This window comes from Panulirus ornatus, chromosome 46 (genome assembly GCF_036320965.1).
Source record: "Panulirus ornatus isolate Po-2019 chromosome 46, ASM3632096v1, whole genome shotgun sequence".
NCBI lineage: Eukaryota > Metazoa > Arthropoda > Malacostraca > Decapoda > Palinuridae > Panulirus > Panulirus ornatus.
This window is the reverse complement of record NC_092269.1, coordinates 39,485,139-39,508,771: the sequence shown is the minus strand read 5'-3', so window position 1 is coordinate 39,508,771 and position 23,633 is coordinate 39,485,139. Positions and strand designations below refer to the sequence as shown.

The 23,633-nt window shown below is 39.1% G+C and overlaps 1 protein-coding gene across 1 annotated transcript in view; it reads right to left on the bottom strand.

The window, feature by feature from the left end:
- The window catches only part of LOC139763272 (E3 ubiquitin-protein ligase RNF123-like), an 88,604-nt gene that overhangs the window by 23,916 nt on the left and 41,055 nt on the right, over positions 1-23,633 (bottom strand). Inside the window, exons 13-19 of the mRNA XM_071689215.1 lie at positions 23,286-23,537; positions 20,878-20,962; positions 11,469-11,752; positions 6,122-6,289; positions 5,882-5,999; positions 2,999-3,161; positions 2,585-2,775 (exon numbers count right to left, since the gene is read on the bottom strand). Of these exons, the coding sequence (XP_071545316.1) occupies positions 2,585-2,775; positions 2,999-3,161; positions 5,882-5,999; positions 6,122-6,289; positions 11,469-11,752; positions 20,878-20,962; positions 23,286-23,537 (1,261 nt within the window). The remainder of the gene's footprint in view (positions 1-2,584; positions 2,776-2,998; positions 3,162-5,881; positions 6,000-6,121; positions 6,290-11,468; positions 11,753-20,877; positions 20,963-23,285; positions 23,538-23,633) is intronic.

Genomic DNA, 23,633 nt, shown 5'->3' with positions numbered 1-23,633 from the left:
ATTTTTTTTCACATAGCAAGATGGCGTAAGGAACAGATGACTGAGCCTTTAAGGGTAAAATCCTCAGTTGGCCACCTTCAGATCCCCGCTCCCAACCCTTTCAGCCGCCTTTTATGACATGAAGGGAATACGTGGGGGTATCTTTTTTTCTTTTTTTCACTGTTCCAAAAAATGGGACAGAGAAGGGGGCCAAGTGAGGAGATTCCCTCTAATGCTCAGTTCTCCATTCTTAATGCTATCTCACTAAAGTGGGAAATGGCTAATATGTATGAAAGAAAATCATTATTATTGGTATCATTATCATTAGCATTATCATCATTATGACTTAGTTCCAAGGGCTCCTGCAGCTTCAAGGATGCACTATAATCAGTACCAGGGAGAGAATGGGCAGCTTTGAAGTGGGAAGTTCTTTGAAGAGATTGTACTACCAAGATACAACCTAATCCAAGGTGACTTTTACCTTAAGGTATATTGAGAAGTAGGTGCAGTCCATTACTGACAACAGCAACTGATTCACCCTCCATCCTCCCAACCATCAGCATATCAAAGACCTGCCCCCTGTTCTATGACCCTTGCATTCATCTTTTTTATCACTCCATCCATAAAAACACTGAACAACCACAGTAAAATGACACATCCTTATCACACAATCAGCTTTACTGAAAGCCACTCACCCTTCTGTCTTCCTACTCACACACATGCCTTAACCTCTTGGTAAAAACTCCTTACTGCATTTCATAGCTTTCTTCCTACATCATATCTTTCCAATAAGCCCCATGAACCCCAATATGCTTTTTTAAGATCCAAAATATTCATTCATTAATCGTACTTAATCGTTGTTTCCCATATCAGCAAGGTAGCACTAGGAAACAGATGAAGAATGGCCCATCCACTCATATACACATATATATATACATAAATGCCCATGCATGCACATATACATACACAGACATATACATATATACACATGTACATATTCATACTTGCTTGCCTTCATCCATTCCTGTTGCTACCCCGCCACACAGGATATAGCATCCACCCATTTCAGCGAGGTAGTGCCAGGAAAAAACAGAAAAGGCCACATTAGTTCACACTCAGTCTCTAGCTGTCATGTGTAATGCACCAAAACCACAACTCCCTATCCACATCCAGGCCCCAAAGACCTTTCCATAGTTTATCCCAGATGCTTCATATGCCCTGGTTCAGTCCACTGACAGCAAGTCGACCCCGGTATACCACATTGTTTCAATTCACTCTATTCCTTGCATGCCTTTCACCCTCCTGTATGTTCAGGCCATGATCACTCAAAATCTTTTTCACTCCATCCTTCCACCTCCAATTTGGTCTCCTGCTTCTCCACAATTGTTCCCTCCACCTCTGACACATATATCCTCTTTGTCAATCTTTCCTCACACATTCTCTCAATATGTCCAAACCATTTCAACACACCCTCTTCTGCTCTCTGAACCACACTCTTTTTATTACCACACATCTCTTACCCTTTCATTACTTACTCGATCAAACCACCTTAAGGTCCAAAAATGTCACATAAATTTCACTCTCTCTTGAGTATTTCTAATACACATTATTCACAGAGAACACTTGTTCCACACATCTTCAATCTCTCCTAGAGTAACACTGCTCCTCCCTAATCCACTCATGCTGCTTTGCAACACTTCATCTCCTGTAAGGCTTTGAGTATCTCCTCTCTAATCAACAATCTATTTGCCTGGACTCTCTAGCTCCTAATGCCTCCTTGTCCCAACCAAAACAACATGCAGCATCTTATCACTGAACACATTCAACAGTCTTTCAAAATACTAAATATATTTCATGGAAAGGTCTGTGGGGCCTGGATGTGTTCAGGGCTGTGGTTTCAGTGCATTACACATGACAGCTAGAGATTGAGTCTGAACAAATGAGGCCTTTTTTTTCTTTCTTTTTTTGGCTGTTTTCCTGGTGCCACCTTGCTGAAGCAGGGGGTAGCAATGCTATTTCCTGTGAGGTGGGGTACCACCAGGAATGGATGAAGGCAGGTGAGTATGAATATGTACATGTGTATATACATATATGTCTGTATATGTATATATATGTGCATATGTTGATATGTATACGTATGTATATGTGTATATGAGTGGATGGGCCGTTCTTCGTCAGTTTCCTGGCACTACCTCGCTGACACAGGAAATGGTGCTCAAGTATAATAATCATTAATACTGGTATTATAATACTGAATACATTTAAAAATCTAACATCCTCGAACATTACATTGACTACACTTGGTTTACAACACAAGTGTGTGGATGGGAGGCATTTACATACTTTCATAGAGAATAGTTGTTAGGAACATGACAGAGGGGATATAGGCTGAGGTGGATCATTTTTGAATGATTCCTTTAATCAAAGTAACTTCTGTATGTCAACAATTTCAAAGTAATTACTTTTAAGTAAAATCTGCAGGCTATTGAGACTTTTTTGATATTATGTTTGCATTATACTACTTTCAATACAAATGGAAATATATCTAATCAAATTTACTGGATTCTTAATTAATAATTAATGACATATCACACGTCAAATTTACCTGTTGCTTGAGTAAAGTTGGGGTTGTCTGAATGGGCTGGCTTGGGACCAAACTTGTTAGTCATGTGTGGACTTTTGGTGTAGCGGAAGCCAAACCCACAACCTTTCCAAAATCTCACCAAAATCCAATTGTTCTGAGCCCATGCTCGATTTTCATATGGCTGGAGAAGGTTTCGAACCATTTGTTGTCGACTGGAAGTTGAAATGCTTTTCAGTGGATGAGTTTCTGACAAATCATTCATAAAGATTTCAGTGTACTAGGTACACAAAATACTTGTATGTCTATATCAAGAATACCTGTATTTCCACTTGCATCCTCTAAAATATTCCAAAAATTAAAACCTTTCCTTGTCTCTGGCATTTCCTTTGAGGCTAGATATATTAACAGTTGCTGATACAAAAATTTAAATCTTACCTTGCCTCTGGCATATTCTCCAGAGCAGTAAGGGTTGTCTGATGGCACACAAAACCAGCAAGGGCCTGGATAAGGGAATCTTTGCTATCAGCATATACAATTCGGGGATCACTGAAGTGTAATGCCAGGAATTCTCCCACACTTGTAAGGAGACAGTGAGAACCTGCAAAAATAGCTTTGAAAAAAGAGGTACCTTTTGGATACCAATACACTAACTTGATCATGATCATCACATCCTGCATTAGCAAGGTAGTGTTAGGAACACACAAAGATAAGCCACATTTGCTCACATCCTTTTTCAAGCTGTTCTGTGTAATGGATCAAAATCAAATCTCCCTATCCACATCTAGGCTTCACAGACACATGCCCTGGTTCAGTCCACTGACGGCAATTCGACCCCTGTATACCACAATGTTCTAATTCATTCTATCCCAAGTATGCCTTTTGTCCTCCAGCAAGTTCAGGCCCCAATCACTAAAATTCTTTCACTCCATTTTTCCATCTCCAGTTTGGTTTCTCCCTCATCACTGTTCCCTTCACTTTTGACACATAATCCTCTCTGTTGACCTTCACTCGCTCATTCTCTCCAAAAGTCAAAACAATTTCAGGGAACCCTCTACAGCTTCCCAACCACATTCTTTTTATTCCAACACCTTCCTCTTAACCTTTACTACTTACTCGATCAAACCACCTCTCACCACATACACTGTCCTCATACATATTATTTCTAATACATCCACCCTCCTCTGCACATCCTAATCTACAGCCCATGCCTCAAATCCATATATTATTGTTGGGACTACTATGTCTTCAAACACACACATTTTTGCCAATCCACGTAATGATTTCTCTTTCCACACATTCTTCAGTGCTTACAAGAGTTTTGTCCCCTCACCCATCCTATAACTCACTCCTGATTCTATGGTACCATTTGCTGCCATGTCCATTCCCAGGAGTCTAAAACATTTCACTCCCTCGAATTTGTCTCCAATAAAACTCAAACTCCAATCAATCTATGTCTCGTCCCTGCTAAACCTAATAACCTTGCTGTTATTCACATCTCTCAATTTCCTCCTTTCACACACTCTTGTAAACTCAGTACCAACTTCTGCAGTTTCTTACTTAAATCTACCACAAGTGCTATATCATCAGCAAACAATGACCAACTCACTTCACAGACCTTCTCATCCATTACAGACTGTAAAGTAATATATCTATTTATTATACTTTGTCACTGTCTCCCGTGTAAGCGAGGTAGCGCAAGGAAACAGGCGAAAGAATGGCCAAACTCACCCACTACACATGTATATACATACACGCCCATACACGCACATATACATACCTATACATTTCAATATATACATACACAGACAAATACATATATACACATGTACATAATCATACTTGCTGCCCACAGCCATTCCCGGCACCACCCCACCACACATGAAATGGCACCCCACTCCCACTGCACGCGCACAAGGTAGCGCTAGGAAAAGACAACAAAGGCCACATTTGTTCACTCTCAGTCTCTAGCTGTCATGTATAATGCACCGAAACCACAGCTCCCTTTCCACATCTACGCCCAACAAAACTTTCCATGGTTTACCCCAGACACTCCACGTGCCCTGGTTCAATCCACGGACAGCACGTCAACCCCAGTATACCACATCGATCCAATTCACTCTATTCCTTGCACGCCTTTCACCCTCCTGCATGTTCAGGCCCCGATCGCTCAAAATCTTTTTCACTCCATCCTTCCACCTCCAATTTGGTCTCCCACTTCTCGCTCCCTCCACCTCTGACACATATATCCTCTTTGTCAATCTTTCCTCACTCATTCTCTCCATGCGACGAAACCACTTCTATACACCCTCTTCTGCTCTCTCAACCACTCTTTTTATTACTATAAGTCTCTTTTACCCTTTCATTACTTACTTGATCAAACTACCTCACACCGCATATTGTCCTCAAACATCTCATTTCCAACACATCCACCCTCCTCTGCACAACCCTATCTAGAGCCCATGCCTCGCAACCATATAACATTGTTGGAACCACTGTCCCTTCAAACATACCCATTTTTGCTTTCCAACATAGTGTTCTCACCCTCCACACATTCTTCAACGCTCCCAGAATTTTTGCCCCCTCCCCCACCCAATGACTCACTTCTGCATCCATGGCTCCATCTGCAGTTAAATCCACTCCCAGATATCTAAAACACTTCACTTCCTTCAGTTTTTCTCCATTCAAACTTACCTTCCAAGACAAAGACACATAGAAAAGCAAGTTCTCAAGCTGCTACACCTATAAATGCTATACTAGAAAGGTTTCCCACAGAAGATTCTTGTTACCTGCAGTAAGTAAATGTGAAATATCCAGGGGTGTGAATACTGCTTGGACAATATCAAAAATGTCTTTGTTAAGTTTTATGGCAAAAGGCACAATTTTTTCAAGGTATGAAAAAGATAAGTACCAGGATAAACTTTTGTATAAGTGACCTCAACATAAAACTATAGTTGTGGGCCTAAAACTGTTCAATGCTTTATATTCTAAGATAAAACAGCATAAAGGCTGGTTTTTCTTCAAGTCATGAGGTACGTTATGGGACCAGAAAAACTTTTTCACAAGTGGCATAATGTGCAAAAATTCAAACTAGAGTTATGGGTCTTATGTACCTCAACTTCAGTGACACTGGGAAAGAATTGCATAAAGTTTAATGAGTTTATGATTTAGAGTTTTCAAGTCATAACCAAGACTAGTTTCAAGGTTAAAGTGTGACTTCCAGCAATGGATGAATGGACAAATGGTAATGACTGACAAGATGATCCCTGTGTTTGCAATGCAATGCAGGCAACACAACAGTTAAAATATAATAAAACTTACTTGGAACTCCTTCTGGAGGTATGGTGAAGTAGAGTCGTAATGCTGTACACATCTCAGTCAAGCTTTCCACATAGAAATCTGGCACAAAACCAAATAATTCGCCTTCACTGGATGCTGCCTACAAAGAAGATACAGAATAAAATTTAGTGCAAATAATTATTGAAACTTCTTAACTCTCTTCATATTCTACATTTCATACTAATATGTGAGGAATGGAGATGAAAAGGGATGTGTACTTACTTTGAGTGTAGACAAGATGACTTGCATAAGAGAAACCAAGTGAGAGTATTTCTCTGCAGAATGTATAGCTGCAATCACCCATGCTTGTTGTCTTGCTTGCTCCTCTAGTTTATTGATAAATACAAGCTTTGACCCATTAAGTTCCTCCAAAAGGGTTGGACTTGAACCCTGTAAGAATATCAAGCTTTAGTAAATGAATTTAGTAAAAACATAAATTCAATACTTTTCCTCTTTATAGCGAGCTTAACCCTTAAACTAAGACAATATATGTCTGAAATGATACTCACTGACAGGCATGGATGAAGACAAGTAAGTATGAATATATACATGTGTACATATGTATATGTCTGTGTATGTATATGTGCATTATCCCTGGGGATAAGGGAGAAAGAATACTTCCCACGCATTCCTCACATGTCATAGAAGGCAACTAAAGGGGACGGGAGCGGGGGGGTGGAAACTCTCCCCTCCTTGTATTTTCCCTTTCTAAAAGGGGAAACAGAAGGAGTCACACGGGGAGTGCTCATCCTCCTCGAAGGCTCAGATTGAGGTGTCTAAATGTGTGTGGATGTAACCAAGATGTGAAAAAAGGAGAGATAGGTAGTATGTTTGAGGAAAGGAACCTGGATGTTTTGGCTCTGAGTGAAACGAAGCTCAAGGGTAAAGGGGAAGAGTGGTTTGGGAATGTCTTGGGAGTAAAGTCAGGGGTTAGTGAGAGGACAAGAGCAAGGGAAGGAGTAGCACTACTCCTGAAACAGGAGTGGTGGGAGTATGTGACAAAAGTGTAAGAAAGTAAACTCTAGATTGATATGACTAAAACTGAAAGTTGATGGAGAGAGATGGGTGATTATTGGTGCATATGCACCTGGGCATGAGAAAAAAGATCACGAGAGGCAAGTGTTTTGGGAGCAGCTGAGTGAGTGTGTTAGTAGTTTTGATGCACGAGACCGGGTTACAGTGATGGGTGATTTGAATCCAAAGGTGAGTAATGTGGCAGTTGAGGGAATAATTGGTGTACATGGAGTGTTCAGTGCTATAAATGCAAATGGTGAAGAGCTTGGAGATTTATGTGCTGAAAAAGGACTGGTGATTGGGTATACCTGGTTTAAAAAGAGAGATATACATAAGTATATGTATGTAAGTATGAGAGATGGCCAGATAGCGTTATTGGATTACATGTTAATTGATAGGCGCGTGAAAGAGAGACTTTTGGATGTTAATGTGCTGAGAGGTGCAACTGGAGGGATGTCTGATCATTATCTTGTGGAGGCGAAGGTGAAGATTTGTAGAGGTTTTCAGAAAAAAAGAGAGAATATTGGGGTGAAAAGAGTGGTGAGAGTAAGTGAGCTTGGGAAGGAGACTTGTGTGAGGAAGTACCAGGAGAGACTGAGTACAGAATGGAAAAAGGTGAGAACAAAGGACGTAAGGGGAGTGGGGGAGGAATGGGATGTATTTAGGGAAGCAGTGATGGCTTACGCAAAAGATGCTTGTGGCATGAGAAGCGTGGGAGGTGGGCAGATTAGAAAGGGTAGTGAGTGGTGGGATGAAGAAGTAAGATTATTAGTGAAAGCGAAGAGAGAGGCATTTGCACGATTTTTGCAGGGAAATAATACAAATGACTGGGAGATGTATAAAAGAAATAGGAAGGAGGTCAAGAGAAAGGTGCAAGAGGTGAAAAAGAGGGCAAATGAGAGTTGGGGTGAGAGAGTATCATTAAATTTCAGGGAGAATAAAAAGATGTTTTAGAAGAGGGTAAATAAAGTGCGTAAGACAAGGGAACAAATGGGAACTTCAGTGAAGGGGGCTAATGGGGAGGTGATAACAAGTAGTGGTGATGTGAGAAGGAGATGGAGTGAGTATTTTGAAGGTTTGTTGAATGTGTTTAATGATAGAGTGGCAGATATAGGGTCTTTTGGTCGAGGTGGTGTGCAAAGTGAGAGGGTTAGGGAAAATGATTTGGTAAACAGAGAAGAGGTAGTAAAAGCTTTGCGGAAGATGAAAGCTGGCAAGGCAGCGGGTTTGGATGGTATTGCAGTGGAATTTATTAAAAAAAGGGGGTGACTGTATTGTTGACTGGTTGGTAAGGTTATTTAATGTATGTATGATTCATGGTGAGGTGCCTGAGGATTGGCAGAATGCTTGCATAATGCCACTGTACAAAGGCAAAGGGGATAAAAGTGAGTGCTCAAATTACAGAGGTATAAGTTTGTTGAGTATTCCTGGGAAATTATATGGGAGGGTATTCATTGAGAGGGTGAAGGCACGTACAGAGCATCAGATTGGGGAAGAGCAGTGTGGTTTCAGAAGTGGTAGAGGATGTGTGGATCAGGTGTTTGCTTTGAAGAATGTATGTGAGAAATTCTTAGAAAAGCAAATGGATTTGTATGTAGCATTTATGGATCTGGAGAAGGCATATGATAGAGTTGATAGAGATGCTCTGTGGAAGGTAATAAGAATATATGGTGTAGGAGGCAAGTTGTTAGAAGCAGTGAAAAGTTTTTATCGAGGATGTAAGGCATGTGTACGTGTAGGAAGGGAGGAAAGTGATTGGTTCTCAGTAAATGTAGGTTTGCGGCAGGGGTGTGCAATGTCTCCATGGTTGTTTAATTTGTTTATGGATGGGGTTGTTAGGGAGGTGAATGCAAGAGTTTTGGAAAAAGGGGCAAGTATGCAGTCTGTTGTGGATGAGAGAGCTTGGGAAGTGAGTCAGTTGTTGTTTGCTGATGATACAGCGCTGGTGGCTGATTTGTGTGAGAAACTGCAGAAGCTGGTGAGTGAGTTCAGTTAAGTGTGTGAAAGAAGAAAGCTGAGAGTAAATGTGAATAAGAGCAAGGTTAGTAGGTACAGTAGGGTTGAGGGTCAAGTCAATTGGGAGGTAAATTTGAATGGAAAAAAACTGGAGGAAGTGAAGTGTTTTAGATATCTGCGAGTGGATTTGGCAGCGGATGGAACCATGGGAGCGGAAGTGAATCATAGGGTGGGGGAGGGGGCGAAAATTCTGGGAGCCTTGAAGAATGTATGGAAGTCGAGAACATTATCTCGGAAAGCAAAAATGGGTATGTTTGAAGAAATAGTGGTTGCAACAATGTTATATGGTTGCGAGGTGTGGGCTGTGGATAGAGTTGTGCGCAGGAGGGTGGATGGGCTGGAAATGAGATGTTTGAGGACAATATGTGGTGTGAGGTGGTTTGATCGAGTAAGTAATGTAAGGGTAAGAAAGATGTGTGGTAATAAAAAGAGTGTGGTTGAGAGAGCAGAAGAGGGTGTTTTAATGGTTTGGTCACATGGAGAGAGTGAGTGAGGAAAGACTGACCAAGAGGATATATGTGTCAGAGGTGGACGGAACGAGGAGAAGTGGGAGACCAAATTGGAGGTGGAAAGATGGAGTGAAAAAGATTTTGAGTGATCGGGGCCTGCACATGCAGGAGGGTGAAAGGCGTGCAAGGAATAGAGTGAATTGGAACGATGTGGTATACCTGGGTCCACGTGCTGTCAATGGATTGAACCAGGGCATGTGAAGGGTCTGGGGTAAACCATGGAAAGTTCTGTGGGGCCTGGATGTGGAAAGGGAGCTGTGGTTTCGGTGCATTATTACATGACAGCTAGAGACTGAGTGTGAACGAATGTGGCCTTTGTTGTCTTTTCCTAGCGCTACCTCGCACACATGAGGGGGGAGGGGGTTGTTATTTCATGCGTGGCGAGGTGTCGATGGGAATGAATAAAGGCAGACAGTATGAATTATGTACATGTGTATATATGAATATGTCTGTGTGTGTATATAAATGTATACGTTGAGATGTATAGGTATGTATACTTGCATGTGTGGACGTGTATGTATATACATGTGCGTGTGGGTGGGTTGGGCCATTCTTTTGTCTGTTTCCTTGCGCTACCTCGCTGGGAAAATCATCCTTACTCATTACACTTCACTAGTGCATCTCAATCTTGAATACCATTCAGTTTTAGTCACCCTGCAGGAAAAACTAGAAAAAGAATGGAAAGAGTACAACACTAAAACAAATCCTATGAGATCCAACTTAAAAAACAACCTCAATCTATTTAGCTTATGAATGAGGTTAAGAGGTGATACAATGCAAGTATTAAAAAGTATCAAAGGTTTTGATAATTATAATCTAATTCTAACAAGCTACTTAGACTTGATTCATTTGATTTCAACTATAGTGATGGATACATACGCTTTACATCAAACGAGACAAAATACTTTTTCTTCAACTGAACTGTCAAAAAATGGAATGATTCACAGATTAGAACAGTTGTAGGAAGTGCTTAAGTCAAAGACTAACATTAATTGTACTTTCTGAGCCACACAGACAATTTGCAGGCTTTCCTCTGAATTATGTGTATGCCTTCTCACTTTTAAACACTAACTATAAGTTTCTGATACCCTCCACTATCATATAACAATGAAGGGACCCAGTGATCTGTTGAATTTTAAATTCCTTTGTATTACATTTTGTTTCTTCATTGTTTCAGAGTTAAAAATGCATACTTAGAGGATATTTTGAAATGAATTTAGACACAGTTTCTTGTTTCCTCCAACTGCACATGGGGAAAACATCAGGGCTTCAACCCCTATCATATGTGTAGGAAAATTTCAACCACTCCCTAAAATAAACACTGAAGTCTTGTAGAAGAAGCCATAAGATGATGTCATTGCTTTACGTTTGGAATTTGTTTATCTAGATATAATCTATGTATATACACGTGTATGTTGGGCCATTCTTTCATCTGTTTCCTTACATTACCTCGCTAACATGGGAGACGGCGATTAAGTATAATAAAAGAATAAAAATGAAAAAATATAACTATAAGCCTGTACACTCTACAGAACTGTAGCTAAAATAATGAAAAATACTGGTGGTTAGGAGATAAATCTTAAACCAGATGACATCAGTTTGATGCATGCAACAGGTGTGATGATGTTTGAACAGGAAAAGCAATAAAAGAAAATTCAAGACAATATGGCTGAAAGTAAAAGAAGAGGTAAAACATAAGAGCTGAACAGATGCTAAGGGAATTGCTTGAGATGTTTCTGAAGAGGATGCTCAATAAATGGTCTCACTTATGTGCAATAGGCCTCTTTTTTTAATGTGAGAGGAGAGGTATAAATGGAGATGCCATTCTTGCTTGACTAATCAACTGCAGGAGCAGAGTTAAAAATTTGGTGTTGCTTATATTAGTGAGGAATTTTGTTCACTTTTGCACTCTACACATAAGAAAAGGATAATCTGTGACTCAGCTGAGAGGCTATACACAACTGATCATCCCATATGTTTATGGGTAATAAGTTTAAAATAAAAAACAAAATAAAAAGTCATGCATATACCTTATATTTACAGTACGTCATCTTCTCATTAATCTCTATGATGTGAGTGATATTATCATTCATAGAATCCCTCTGGGCTGCTACCTTTCCTAGCTGCTTGTGTGCACCAATATGGTAAAGAAGTATAATACCATCAAGTAGGTGCAGAAGTGAGTCACGCATCATCTTAGAGTCTGCCTGTTTACCAGGCTTGTCTTCCACATCCCCTGGTGTAACATTTACATGCTGAATGTCACCTTGTATGGCTGGTTCTCCTGACACTAAAGCATTACCCAGCACTGCACCTGCAAAACAGAAACACTAGCCATACACCAGAAATATTTTGGTACCTTGCTACTTAATCCTTTTCAAAAAATTATAAACGCAACAAACTAAATAAAAATCCAACAATCAGCAAAACTACTAGCCAGATTTCTAAGCTTTATATGCGTACATGATTATACATATGAATGTGCAAAGTGGTTCCAACTTCAAATATGGTGTGCATCACTAAAATATTATCTCATCAAATCTGGAAAAAGCAATAGTCCTAATTACAATCTTAAGTTAAGCATGGTTGTATAAATTGTGCAATTTAATTCTACATTTGACCAAAAGCAAAAAAAATGAATACATAAATGAATAAAACTGAGCAATCTTGTCAAGTCTGATCAAAATCCATCAAGGTTTAACAACACTAAGAATTGGACACTAGCCTGTCACTTAAAAATATACAGAAGTACAATTGAATTTAGAATGGATACATTATCATAATCTTTCATTCTAAAAAAAAAAAGCACAACCAATTAGTGTAGACTGAAGTTTAGAAATTATACAGAGATGCAAGTATATTTGAAAAATTAGGCCCAGTTTTTTAACCTTATGTCAGAATCTTTGCAAGCAAATCAAAACCAAAGAAGATTTATCACTGTAGCTGAACAATAAATTTTAGGGTGATTTTATGAAGGTAAGGGGAGGGGAAGACCAAGAAGGAGTTAGAATGGTGGAGTAAAGGAAGCTTTTGGGTGCAATATCAATGTCTGAACAATCAGGAAAACAAAATAAATCAGTGTAGTTTATGGGAGGCAATACACTATCACTGCACTGAACTGGCGTATACAAAGTGGTCAGGAGAAACCATGGAATAAGTTGTGGAGCTTGGCTATGGATGGTGCACTCTAGTTTCAGTACATTATACATGACAAGTAGCAAGCAGACGTCAGCAAAGAGACCAGAGTCTATCTGTTTCTGGCACTAAATTGGGAAAATAGATAATAGCAAACAAGAAAACATTCTATTTATTATACTTTGTTGCTGTCTCCCGCGTTAGCGAGGTAGCACAAGGAAACAGATGAAAGAATGGCCCAACCCACTGATATACACATGTATATACATACATGGTAAATTATATGGGAGGGTATTGATTGAGAGGGTGAAGGCATGTACAGAGCATCAGATTGGGGAAGAGCAGTGTGGTTTCAGAAGTGGTAGAGGATGTGGGGATCAGGTGTTTGCTTTGAAGAATGTATGTGAGAAATACTTAGAAAAGCAAATGGATTTGTATGTAGCATTTATGGATCTGGAGAAGGCATATGATAGAGTTGATAGAGATGCTCTGTGGAAGGTATTAAGAATATATGGTGTGGGAGGCAAGTTGTTAGAAGCAGTGAAAAGTTTTTATCGAGGATGTAAGGCATGTGTACGTGTAGGAAGAGAGGAAAGTGATTGGTTCTCAGTGAATGTAGGTTTGCGGCAGGGGTGTGTGATGTCTCCATGGTTGTTTAATTTGTTTATGGATGGGGTTGTTAGGGAGGTGAATGCAAGAGTTTTGGAAAGAGGGGCAAGTATGAAGTCTGTTGGGGATGAGAGAGCTTGGGAAGTGAGTCAGTTGTTGTTCGCTGATGATACAGCGCTGGTGGCTGATTCATGTGAGAAACTGCAGAAGCTGGTGACTGAGTTTGGTAAAGTGTGTGAAAGAAGAAAGTTAAGAGTAAATGTGAATAAGAGCAAGGTTATTAGGTACAGTAGGGTTGAGGGTCAAGTCAATTGGGAGGTGAGTTTGAATGGAGAAAAACTGGAGGAAGTGAAGTGTTTTAGATATCTGGGAGTGGATCTGGCAGCGGATGGAACCATGGAAGCGGAAGTGAATCATAGGGTGGGGGAGGGGGCGAAAATTCTGGGAGCCTTGAAGAATGTGTGGAAGTCGAGAACATTATCTCGGAAAGCAAAAATGGGTATGTTTGAAGGAATAGTGGTTCCAAAAATGTTGTATGGTTGCGAGGCGTGGGCTATGGATAGAGTTGTGCGCAGGAGGATGGATGTGCTGGAAATGAGATGTTTGAGGACAATGTGTGGTGTGAGGTGGTTTGATCGAGTAAGTAACGTAAGGGTAAGAGAATTGTGTGGAAATAAAAAGAGCGTGGTTGAGAGAGCAGAAGAGGGTGTTTTGAAATGGTTTGGGCACATGGAGAGAATGAGTGAGGAAAGATTGACCAAGAGGATATATGTGTCGGAGGTGGAGGGAACGAGGAGAAGAGAGAGACCAAATTGGAGGTGGAAAGATGGAGTGAAAAAGATTTTGTGTGATCGGGGCCTGAACATGCAGGAGGGTGAAAGGAGGGCAAGGAATAGAGTGAATTGGAGCGATGTGGTATACCGGGGTTGATGTGCTGTCAGTGGATTGAATCAAGGCATGTGAAGCGTCTGGGGTAAACCATGGAAAGCTGTGTAGGTATGTATATTTGCGTGTGTGGATGTATGTATATACATGTGTATGGGGGTGGGTTGGGCCATTTCTTTCGTCTGTTTCCTTGCGCTACCTCGCAAACGCGGGAGACAGCGGCAAAAAAAAAAAAAAAAAAAATATACATACAAGAAAAAGAATGCTTTAGTATCCTCAACAAACAATTAATCCATTCCACTCTAAACTATGCATCACCTGCCTGGTCACTAACTTTGTTGAAAGCAAATATAAAAAAAATCTATAAACCACACAAAAAAACACTCAAACCAATTGAGACTGCCTTAAACCAAAGAATATACAAAACCTATACAGAGAAACATAATCTAACCTTAATATGCTCAGCATTTAGTTTTCAACAAAACTAGAAGCATCTCATCCAAAGCATCCTACAAATACCTACCAGCAACTAAGAAATAAGAAGCTCATCCCTAATTCACGATTCAGCAACCTTACTCAAAGATCTCCCCCTCCCTTTACCCCAATAAACATGACACTGAAAAACCATATCTTCAATGGGATAATCTGACAAGCACTCATCAACCACTCTCTCAACCCAGCCTTAAAAGCCAATCCATCTGACATACAACTGTCTAACATTGCACTTTCCAAACATGTACAATTCACTCTTTCTCATCTGCAGTCTGGACACCATCCTTCTCTCCACCATTACAAACATCAATTCATCATATCAAAGGACACCTCTTGCCTATGATGCAAATTCCATAAAGAACACTAACTCCTCAAGTACGCTATTCTTACCCCAGAGAAGACACACATACAACACCACTCTTTATGACCTGTGATTCCACCAAGTGGATATGGCTAACATCAAGAGTGGTATAGGAACCTTAAAGAAGGGGGTTCTAAGGCAGGAAGGAGAGGTATGGGATATAATCATGATATATAATCCCAGGAACCCTTTTACGGGACTCCCGTAGCTTCAAAGCTGTGCTGTGTTCAGAAGCAGGAAAATGATAATCTCTTTTGGAGCAAGAAGTTCTATGATGAGACTGTACTCCCTTTTGTCAATGACAAATGATACAGCCTAGCTGAAGCAGACTTTTCAATTGTGTTGTAACCCCAAACTGGGAAAGGCTAGTATCACCAACCAAATACGCAAGAATCTATACATACAGAGAGGAGTAAAAATTCTATCCATGTACCTCATACAGGTTGTGAGAAGTGCAAAAGCAGGGGACTAGAAATCCCCCCCCCCCCCACTTGTATCATTGCTTCCCACAAACAGACCCAGAAGGAAACAGCAAGAATTATTCCTTTAAAGACTGAGGGTGGGGTGGCTGAATGTCCATGGAGCGATGTGTGTTATGACTGAAGAGAGGCACCTGGATGCTTTAGCTCTGTATAAAACTGAATTGAAAGGGATGAAGGTAGAACAATTTGGTAATGTTCTTAGAAATGTGTGTGTGAAGTTTATGATTAGTGTGAGAGCAAGAGGAAAGAAGTTGGCACTTTTGATGAGGAGCTGTGAGATGGAATCTACAAAGGAAAGTGAGCAAATGGGAAAAAGGTACAAGAGCAGAAAAAGAGAGCAATTGAGATATGGATTAAATGACTATCAATGAACTTTATAAAAAATATGAAAAATTTTGAAAGGAGGTGAACAGAATGAGGGGAACTAAATAGGAGTGCCTATGAGAGGAGTAGATGGGGAACTGGTAACAAACATAGAAGTGATAAGGGGATGGAGTGAAACTAGGTATAGATCAATAAATGGGTAATCTCATCTTGTGGAATTAATCTAATTCATACTTTTGCAATGCAGATAATGCAAATCTATGAAATTCATATGGATCCATGTTTGAAAGCATGACCCACTGCCTACTTCAAGTATGTGAGAGAATTAATGAAGTATGTAATCTCATCAAATTAAGCAAAGATCCAATGTAATTTAAGATTAAAAGTTACAAACTGTGTCTTAATTTACAAACAAGAAAAACACTATACTATCCCTAAAAATTTGATAGGGGTATAATGATGTGACCATACATAAGTTTTTATTCCAATATGCCTTCCCTACCACTATAATTCATCTGACTACATTCTAAAGTTACAACGTATCACTTAAGGTTCAACCTCAGCTAGTAGGACTGTTGCACAGTAACCCTTATTACTGACACTAGTTATGATGCATAAGGAGGGTATGCATCATAATGAAGAACAAACAGCTAATGGAGATGGTGCAAAGGAATGCATCAAAGATGGTACAAGAACTAAGAGGGTCGAGTTACAGGGAAAGGCTAGAGGCCCTAACATTGTCCAGAATAGAAGAGAAAAGGATGAGAGGTGACCTGATCACACCCTTCAAGTTTTAAACCATACAGATAATGGTGAACAAGTCTGGAGAAAAATTCTTTGTATGAAAAAAAATTTCATCACTGTGACTTTACAACATCAACAAATACTTGGAATGTTTGTAACATTCTACCATATTAAAAATAGATCTACTACTTAAGACAGGGCTATAATAACAGAAGAAAAGACTGCATTCATGTCTTAGAAGTAAGAAATAAGCACTGAATATAGAAAAACTAGTTTTAAAAGAATGTAATATCTAATAACCAACCTGAAGTTGAAGGTTCGCTGTGACACATGTCAATGTCTAAAACAGCACTAGCACCAGCTGTTGCATTATCTATCTTACTTATCACCTGCAAAATGGGAACATATTCATGACTTCATTTCAATATTCTCAAGAAAGAAAAAAGAAAGAGGAGGAGGAGGAAAATGCTATTTGATTTCAGAGAGTCTTTTCTCCAGTACATAGTTGTGGTCATAACATAATCCTTCCAACTAAAGACAACATATGAAAAAACTGGAAATCTCAACAACAAATGTGAAAAATTTGGTAAATCTTGTCAATTCTCTGCCTTTTCCCAACAAGTTCCTGTCCCCTTAATATGCACAAACAACCAGAAAAGAATAAATCTTCAGGCAGCCACGGAAAAGATAGGAGAAATTCAAGTCATAATCAATTTCCCCCAAAAAACACTTTGATAATGACTACATTCCTTTGATGATATAAGTAAGGGCTATACTGTACAGGAAAACGGGAGACAGTTTATTTGATTAATGCTATCATGGAGAAGGAAAATGACCTTAGTCTGAAGATATGGAACAACAGTAAGAAGTCATATTTTTTGGCAAAGCGATGATTCACAAACACCCTTTACTTTTTCATCTCTTCTGTATTAGTTTTAAGTTCCTCTAACAGTGAGGTAACAATATCAAAAGATGAAAAAAAGCCTCATTCACTCGCATCCATTCTCCTGTTTCAAATGCCCTGGTTCAGTCTATTGACAGCAAATTGCCCCCTGTATACAACATTGTTTCAATTCACACCATCCCTTGCATAGCTTTCACCCTCATACATTGTCATGCCCCAAGCACTCGAAACCTTATTCACTCCATCCTTCCATCTCTAATTCAGTCTTTAGCCAATTTCTCCTCACTCATTTTCTCCACATGTCCAAACCATTTAAGTACAGCCTCAAAAGCTCTCCCTTCGTATTACCATATCTATTTCTCACTCCATCTTTGCTACTTAATCATCCCTCCTTACACCACTTGTTGTCCTCAGGCATTTCAATTCCAACACATTCCATACATTATCATCTATAGCCCATGCCTTGAATCCATACAATACTGTCAGGACTACTATACCTTCAAACATACCCATTTTATGCCCTCTATTTCCACACATTCCCCAATGCTCCTAGAGCCTTTGCCCCTCACTCTCCCAATGACTCATCTCTGCTTCCATGGTTCCACTCCTAGGTATCCAAAATACTTCTGTCCCCTAACCTAATACTTCCATCCCAACCTAATAACTTTCCTTTTGTTCATATTTACTCAATGTTCTCCTTTCACAGTCTCTCCTACATTCTGACACCAACTTCTGCAGTTTCTCACTCTAATCTACCACCAGTACCATGACATCAGCAAACAACAACTGACTCTTCTCCCCGGCCACCCTTACCCCCAGCAGGCTGAGTAGACTGCATACCTAGCCCTCTCACTAAGACATTTACCTCCCACACCATCCCTTCCATAAACAAATTAAAACAGCCAAGGTGACATTTTGTTATGCAACAGTATGTCTTTACATGCCCAAAATTTCATAAAGATATCCCCCTAAGTAAGGGTATGATTCAGACAGGAAACTCATGAAATGGAAACACATCTGACCTTGACCTAACAAGCATTGGTCAAAGTGACTTACTTATATGTGACACTCTATCTGGATAGTCCTTAAATGCTCAAAGTTTTATACATATATCCTTATAAATTAAAAAGTTAAGGTCCAGAGAAGTTCATAAAGTGGATGCATTCTTTTTAATTTGACTTCATAGGTCAGTCATGGTAACTTAATTATGGTATGTGACACTGTCTTTGGATGGTCCTTTTATGTTCCATAATTCATAAAGGATATCTACAAAAGTCAGGAAGTTATGGACTGGTCAAGGAAAGTTCATAAAATGGCCACATTTGACCTTGCCCTTTGAGGCAAAGGTCATAGTGACCCAATTGTGGTGGTACATAACAATCCATCTTTGAATGGTCCTCATATGTTTTACATCATCTCCACAAATAAGGAAATTACAGCCCAGAAAAGAAATTACTGGAAGAGGAAGAAGAAGAAGAAGAAGAAGAAGAAGACCAGAACTAAAACAATATGTCAACACCTTTGTTGAAGGAGAGACATAATTAACAGGAATGTAAACAATTTATTTCCATATGTTGGTAGAACCTTCTGGGAAAACCAGTACTGGTAATGTTTATATTCACTTCTCCACATTTGTATCAAAATCTATATAAACTGTAAAATGAAAAAAAACAATACCAGTATTAGGAAAATGTAAGTATTCATATACTGCAATTGGGGAAAGTAGAAAGTAAAAAGACAAAAAGGGTAGTGTGAAGCTGTTATAAAACAACTTTGGAGTACAAAACTAAAAATTTAAAATTACCATGGATTGCTAGGGAGAGCCTTTGCCACCCTTCTTGAGGGGCTTAATTAGATAATTTTTAGCCCACCTAAACGGTGTGTGTCAAAATGATAATCTCTTTTGGAGCAAGAAGTTCTATGATGAGACTGTACTCCCTTTTGTCAATGACAAATGATACAGCCTAGCTGAAGCAGACTTTTCAATTGTGTTGTAACCCCAAACTGGGAAAGGCTAGTATCACCAACCAAATACGCAAGAATCTATACATACAGAGAGGAGTAAAAATTCTATCCATGTACCTCATACAGGTTGTGAGAAGTGCAAAAGCAGGGGACTAGAAATCCCCCCCCCCCCCACTTGTATCATTGCTTCCCACAAACAGACCCAGAAGGAAACAGCAAGAATTATTCCTTTAAAGACTGAGGGTCGGGTGGCTGAATGTCCATGGAGCGATGTGTGTTATGACTGAAGAGAGACACCTGGATGCTTTAGCTCTGTATAAAACTAAATTGAAAGGGATGAAGGTAGAACAATTTGGTGATGTTCTTAGAAATGTGTGTGTGAAGTTTATGATTAGTGTGAGAGCAAGAGGAAAGAAGTTGGCACTTTTGATGAGGAGCTGTGAGATGGAATCTACAAAGGAAAGTGAGCAAATGGGAAAAAGGTACAAGAGCAGAAAAAGAGAGCAATTGAGATATGGATTAAATGACTATCAATGAACTTTATAAAAAATATGAAAAATTTTGAAAGGAGGTGAACAGAATGAGGGGAACTAAATAGGAGTGCCTATGAGAGGAGTAGATGGGGAACTGGTAACAAACATAGAAGTGATAAGGGGATGGAGTGAAACTAGGTATAGATCAATAAATGGGTAATCTCATCTTGTGGAATTAATCTAATTCATACTTTTGCAATGCAGATAATGCAAATCTATGAAATTCATATGGATCCATGTTTGAAAGCATGACCCACTGCCTACTTCAAGTATGTGAGAGAATTAATGAAGTATGTAATCTCATCAAATTAAGCAAAGATCCAATGTAATTTAAGATTAAAAGTTACAAACTGTGTCTTAATTTACAAACAAGAAAAACACTATACTATCCCTAAAAATTTGATAGGGGTATAATGATGTGACCATACATAAGTTTTTATTCCAATATGCCTTCCCTACCACTATAATTCATCTGACTACATTCTAAAGTTACAATGTATCACTTAAGGTTCAACCTCAGCTAGTAGGACTGTTGCACAGTAACCCTTATTACTGACACTAGTTATGATGCATAAGGAGGGTATGCATCATAATGAAGAACAAACAGCTAATGGAGATGGTGCAAAGGAATGCATCAAAGATGGTACAAGAACTATGAGGGTCGAGTTACAGGGAAAGGCTAGAGGCCCTAACATTGTCCAGAATAGAAGAGAAAAGGATGAGAGGTGACCTGATCACACCCTTCAAGTTTTAAACCATACAGATAATGGTGAACAAGTCTGGAGAAAAATTCTTTGTATGAAAAAAAATTTCATCACTGTGACTTTACAACATCAACAAATACTTGGAATGTTTGTAACATTCTACCATATTAAAAATAGATCTACTACTTAAGACAGGGCTATAATAACAGAAGAAAAGACTGCATTCATGTCTTAGAAGTAAGAAATAAGCACTGAATATAGAAAAACTAGTTTTAAAAGAATGTAATATCTAATAACCAACCTGAAGTTGAAGGTTCGCTGTGACACATGTCAATGTCTAAAACAGCACTAGCACCAGCTGTTGCATTATCTATCTTACTTATCACCTGCAAAATGGGAACATATTCATGACTTCATTTCAATATTCTCAAGAAAGAAAAAAGAAAGAGGAGGAGGAGGAAAATGCTATTTGATTTCAGAGAGTCTTTTCTCCAGTACATAGTTGTGGTCATAACATAATCCTTCCAACTAAAGACAACATATGAAAAAACTGGAAATCTCAACAACAAATGTGAAAAATTTGGTAAATCTTGTCAATTCTCTGCCTTTTCCCAACAAGTTCCTGTCCCCTTAATATGCACAAACAACCAGAAAAGAATAAATCTTCAGGCAGCCACGGAAAAGATAGGAGAAATTCAAGTCATAATCAATTTCCCCCAAAAAACACTTTGATAATGACTACATTCCTTTGATGATATAAGTAAGGGCTATACTGTACAGGAAAACGGGAGACAGTTTATTTGATTAATGCTATCATGGAGAAGGAAAATGACCTTAGCCTTAAGATATGGAACAACAGTAAGAAGTCATATTTTTTGGCAAAGCGATGATTCACAAATACCCTTTACTTTTTCATCTCTTCTGTATTAGTTTTAAGTTCCTCTAACAGTGAGGTAACAATATCAAAAGATGAAAAAAAGCCTCATTCACTCGCATCCATTCTCCTGTTTCAAATGCCCTGGTTCAGTCTATTGACAGCAAATTGCCCCCTGTATACAACATTGTTCCAATTCACACCATCCCTTGCATAGCTTTCACCCTCATACATTGTCACGCCCCAAGCACTCGAAACCTTATTCACTCCATCCTTCCATCTCTAATTCAGTCTTTAGCCAATTTCTCCTCACTCATTTTCTCCACATGTCCAAACCATTTAAGTACAGCCTCAAAAGCTCTCCCTTCGTATTACCATATCTATTTCTCACTCCATCTTTGCTACTTAATCATCCCTCCTTACACCACTTGTTGTCCTCAGGCATTTCAATTCCAACACATTCCATACATTATCATCTATAGCCCATGCCTTGAATCCATACAATACTGTCAGGACTACTATACCTTCAAACATACCCATTTTATGCCCTCTATTTCCACACATTCCCCAATGCTCCTAGAGCCTTTGCCCCTCACTCTCCCAATGACTCATCTCTGCTTCCATGGTTCCACTCCTAGGTATCCAAAATACTTCTGCCCCTAACCTAATACTTCCATCCCAACCTAATAACTTTCCTTTTGTTCATATTTACTCAATGTTCTCCTTTCACAGTCTCTCCTACATTCTGACACCAACTTCTGCAGTTTCTCACTCTAATCTACCACCAGTACCATGACATCAGCAAACAACAACTGACTCTTCTCCCCGGCCACCCTTACCCCCAGCAGGCTGAGTAGACTGCATACCTAGCCCTCTCACTAAGACATTTACCTCCCACACCATCCCTTCCATAAACAAATTAAAACAGCCAAGGTGACATTTTGTTATGCAACAGTATGTCTTTACATGCCCAAAATTTCATAAAGATATCCCCCTAAGTAAGGGTATGATTCAGACAGGAAACTCATGAAATGGAAACACATCTGACCTTGACCTAACAAGCATTGGTCAAAGTGACTTAATTATATGTGACACTCTATCTGGATAGTCCTTAAATGCTCAAAGTTTTATACATATATCCTTATAAATTAAAAAGTTAAGGTCCAGAGAAGTAAAGTTCATAAAGTGGATGCATTCTTTTTAATTTGACTTCATAGGTCAGTCATGGTAACTTAATTATGGTATGTGACACTGTCTTTGGATGGTCCTTTTATGTTCCATAATTCATAAAGGATATCTACAAAAGTCAGGAAGTTATGGACTGGTCAAGGAAAGTTCATAAAATGGCCACATTTGACCTTGCCCTTTGAGGCAAAGGTCATAGTGACCCAATTGTGGTGGTACATAACAATCCATCTTTGAATGGTCCTCATATGTTTTACATCATCTCCACAAATAAGGAAATTACAGCCCAGAAAAGAAATTACTGGAAGAGGAAGAAGAAGAAGAAGAAAAAGAAGAAGAAGACCAGAACCTAAAACAATATGTCAACACCCTTGTTGAAGGAGAGACATAATTAACAGGAATGTAAACAATTTATTTCCTATATGTTGGTAGAACAGCTTCTGGAATACCAGTACTGGTAATAGTTTATATTCACTTCTCTCACATTTGTATCAAAATCTATGATAAACTGTAAAATGAAATAAACAATACCAGTATTAGGATAAATGTAAGTATTCATATACTGCATATTATGGAATGTAGAAAGTAAAAAGACAAAAGGATAGTAAGTGAAGCTGTTATAAAACAACTTGGTAGTATCTAATTCTAACCTTAGATGTATCCATGTGATTGCTAGGGAGAGCCTTTGCCAACTCCTTCTTGAGGGTCTTAATTAGATGAGATTCCAGCCCACCTAATCGGTGTGTGTCAAAGTAACTGATTGAGCCATCATAAAAGAGCCGAGGTGGGATAATGACCTCATTTCCAGGAGCCTCAGTTTTCCACAGCTCATCAAAAATTGTAAGAAGACGATGGAACAGGCAGAGGATGACAGGAAGTGGAGTGTATCCAACACTAGGCACCTAAAAAAAAAAAAAAAAAAAAAAGGAAAAAAAATAATTCAAAAATGTATGAAAAACAAAAGTGCTGACCTTAAACATCTCTGATCTACAAATCGG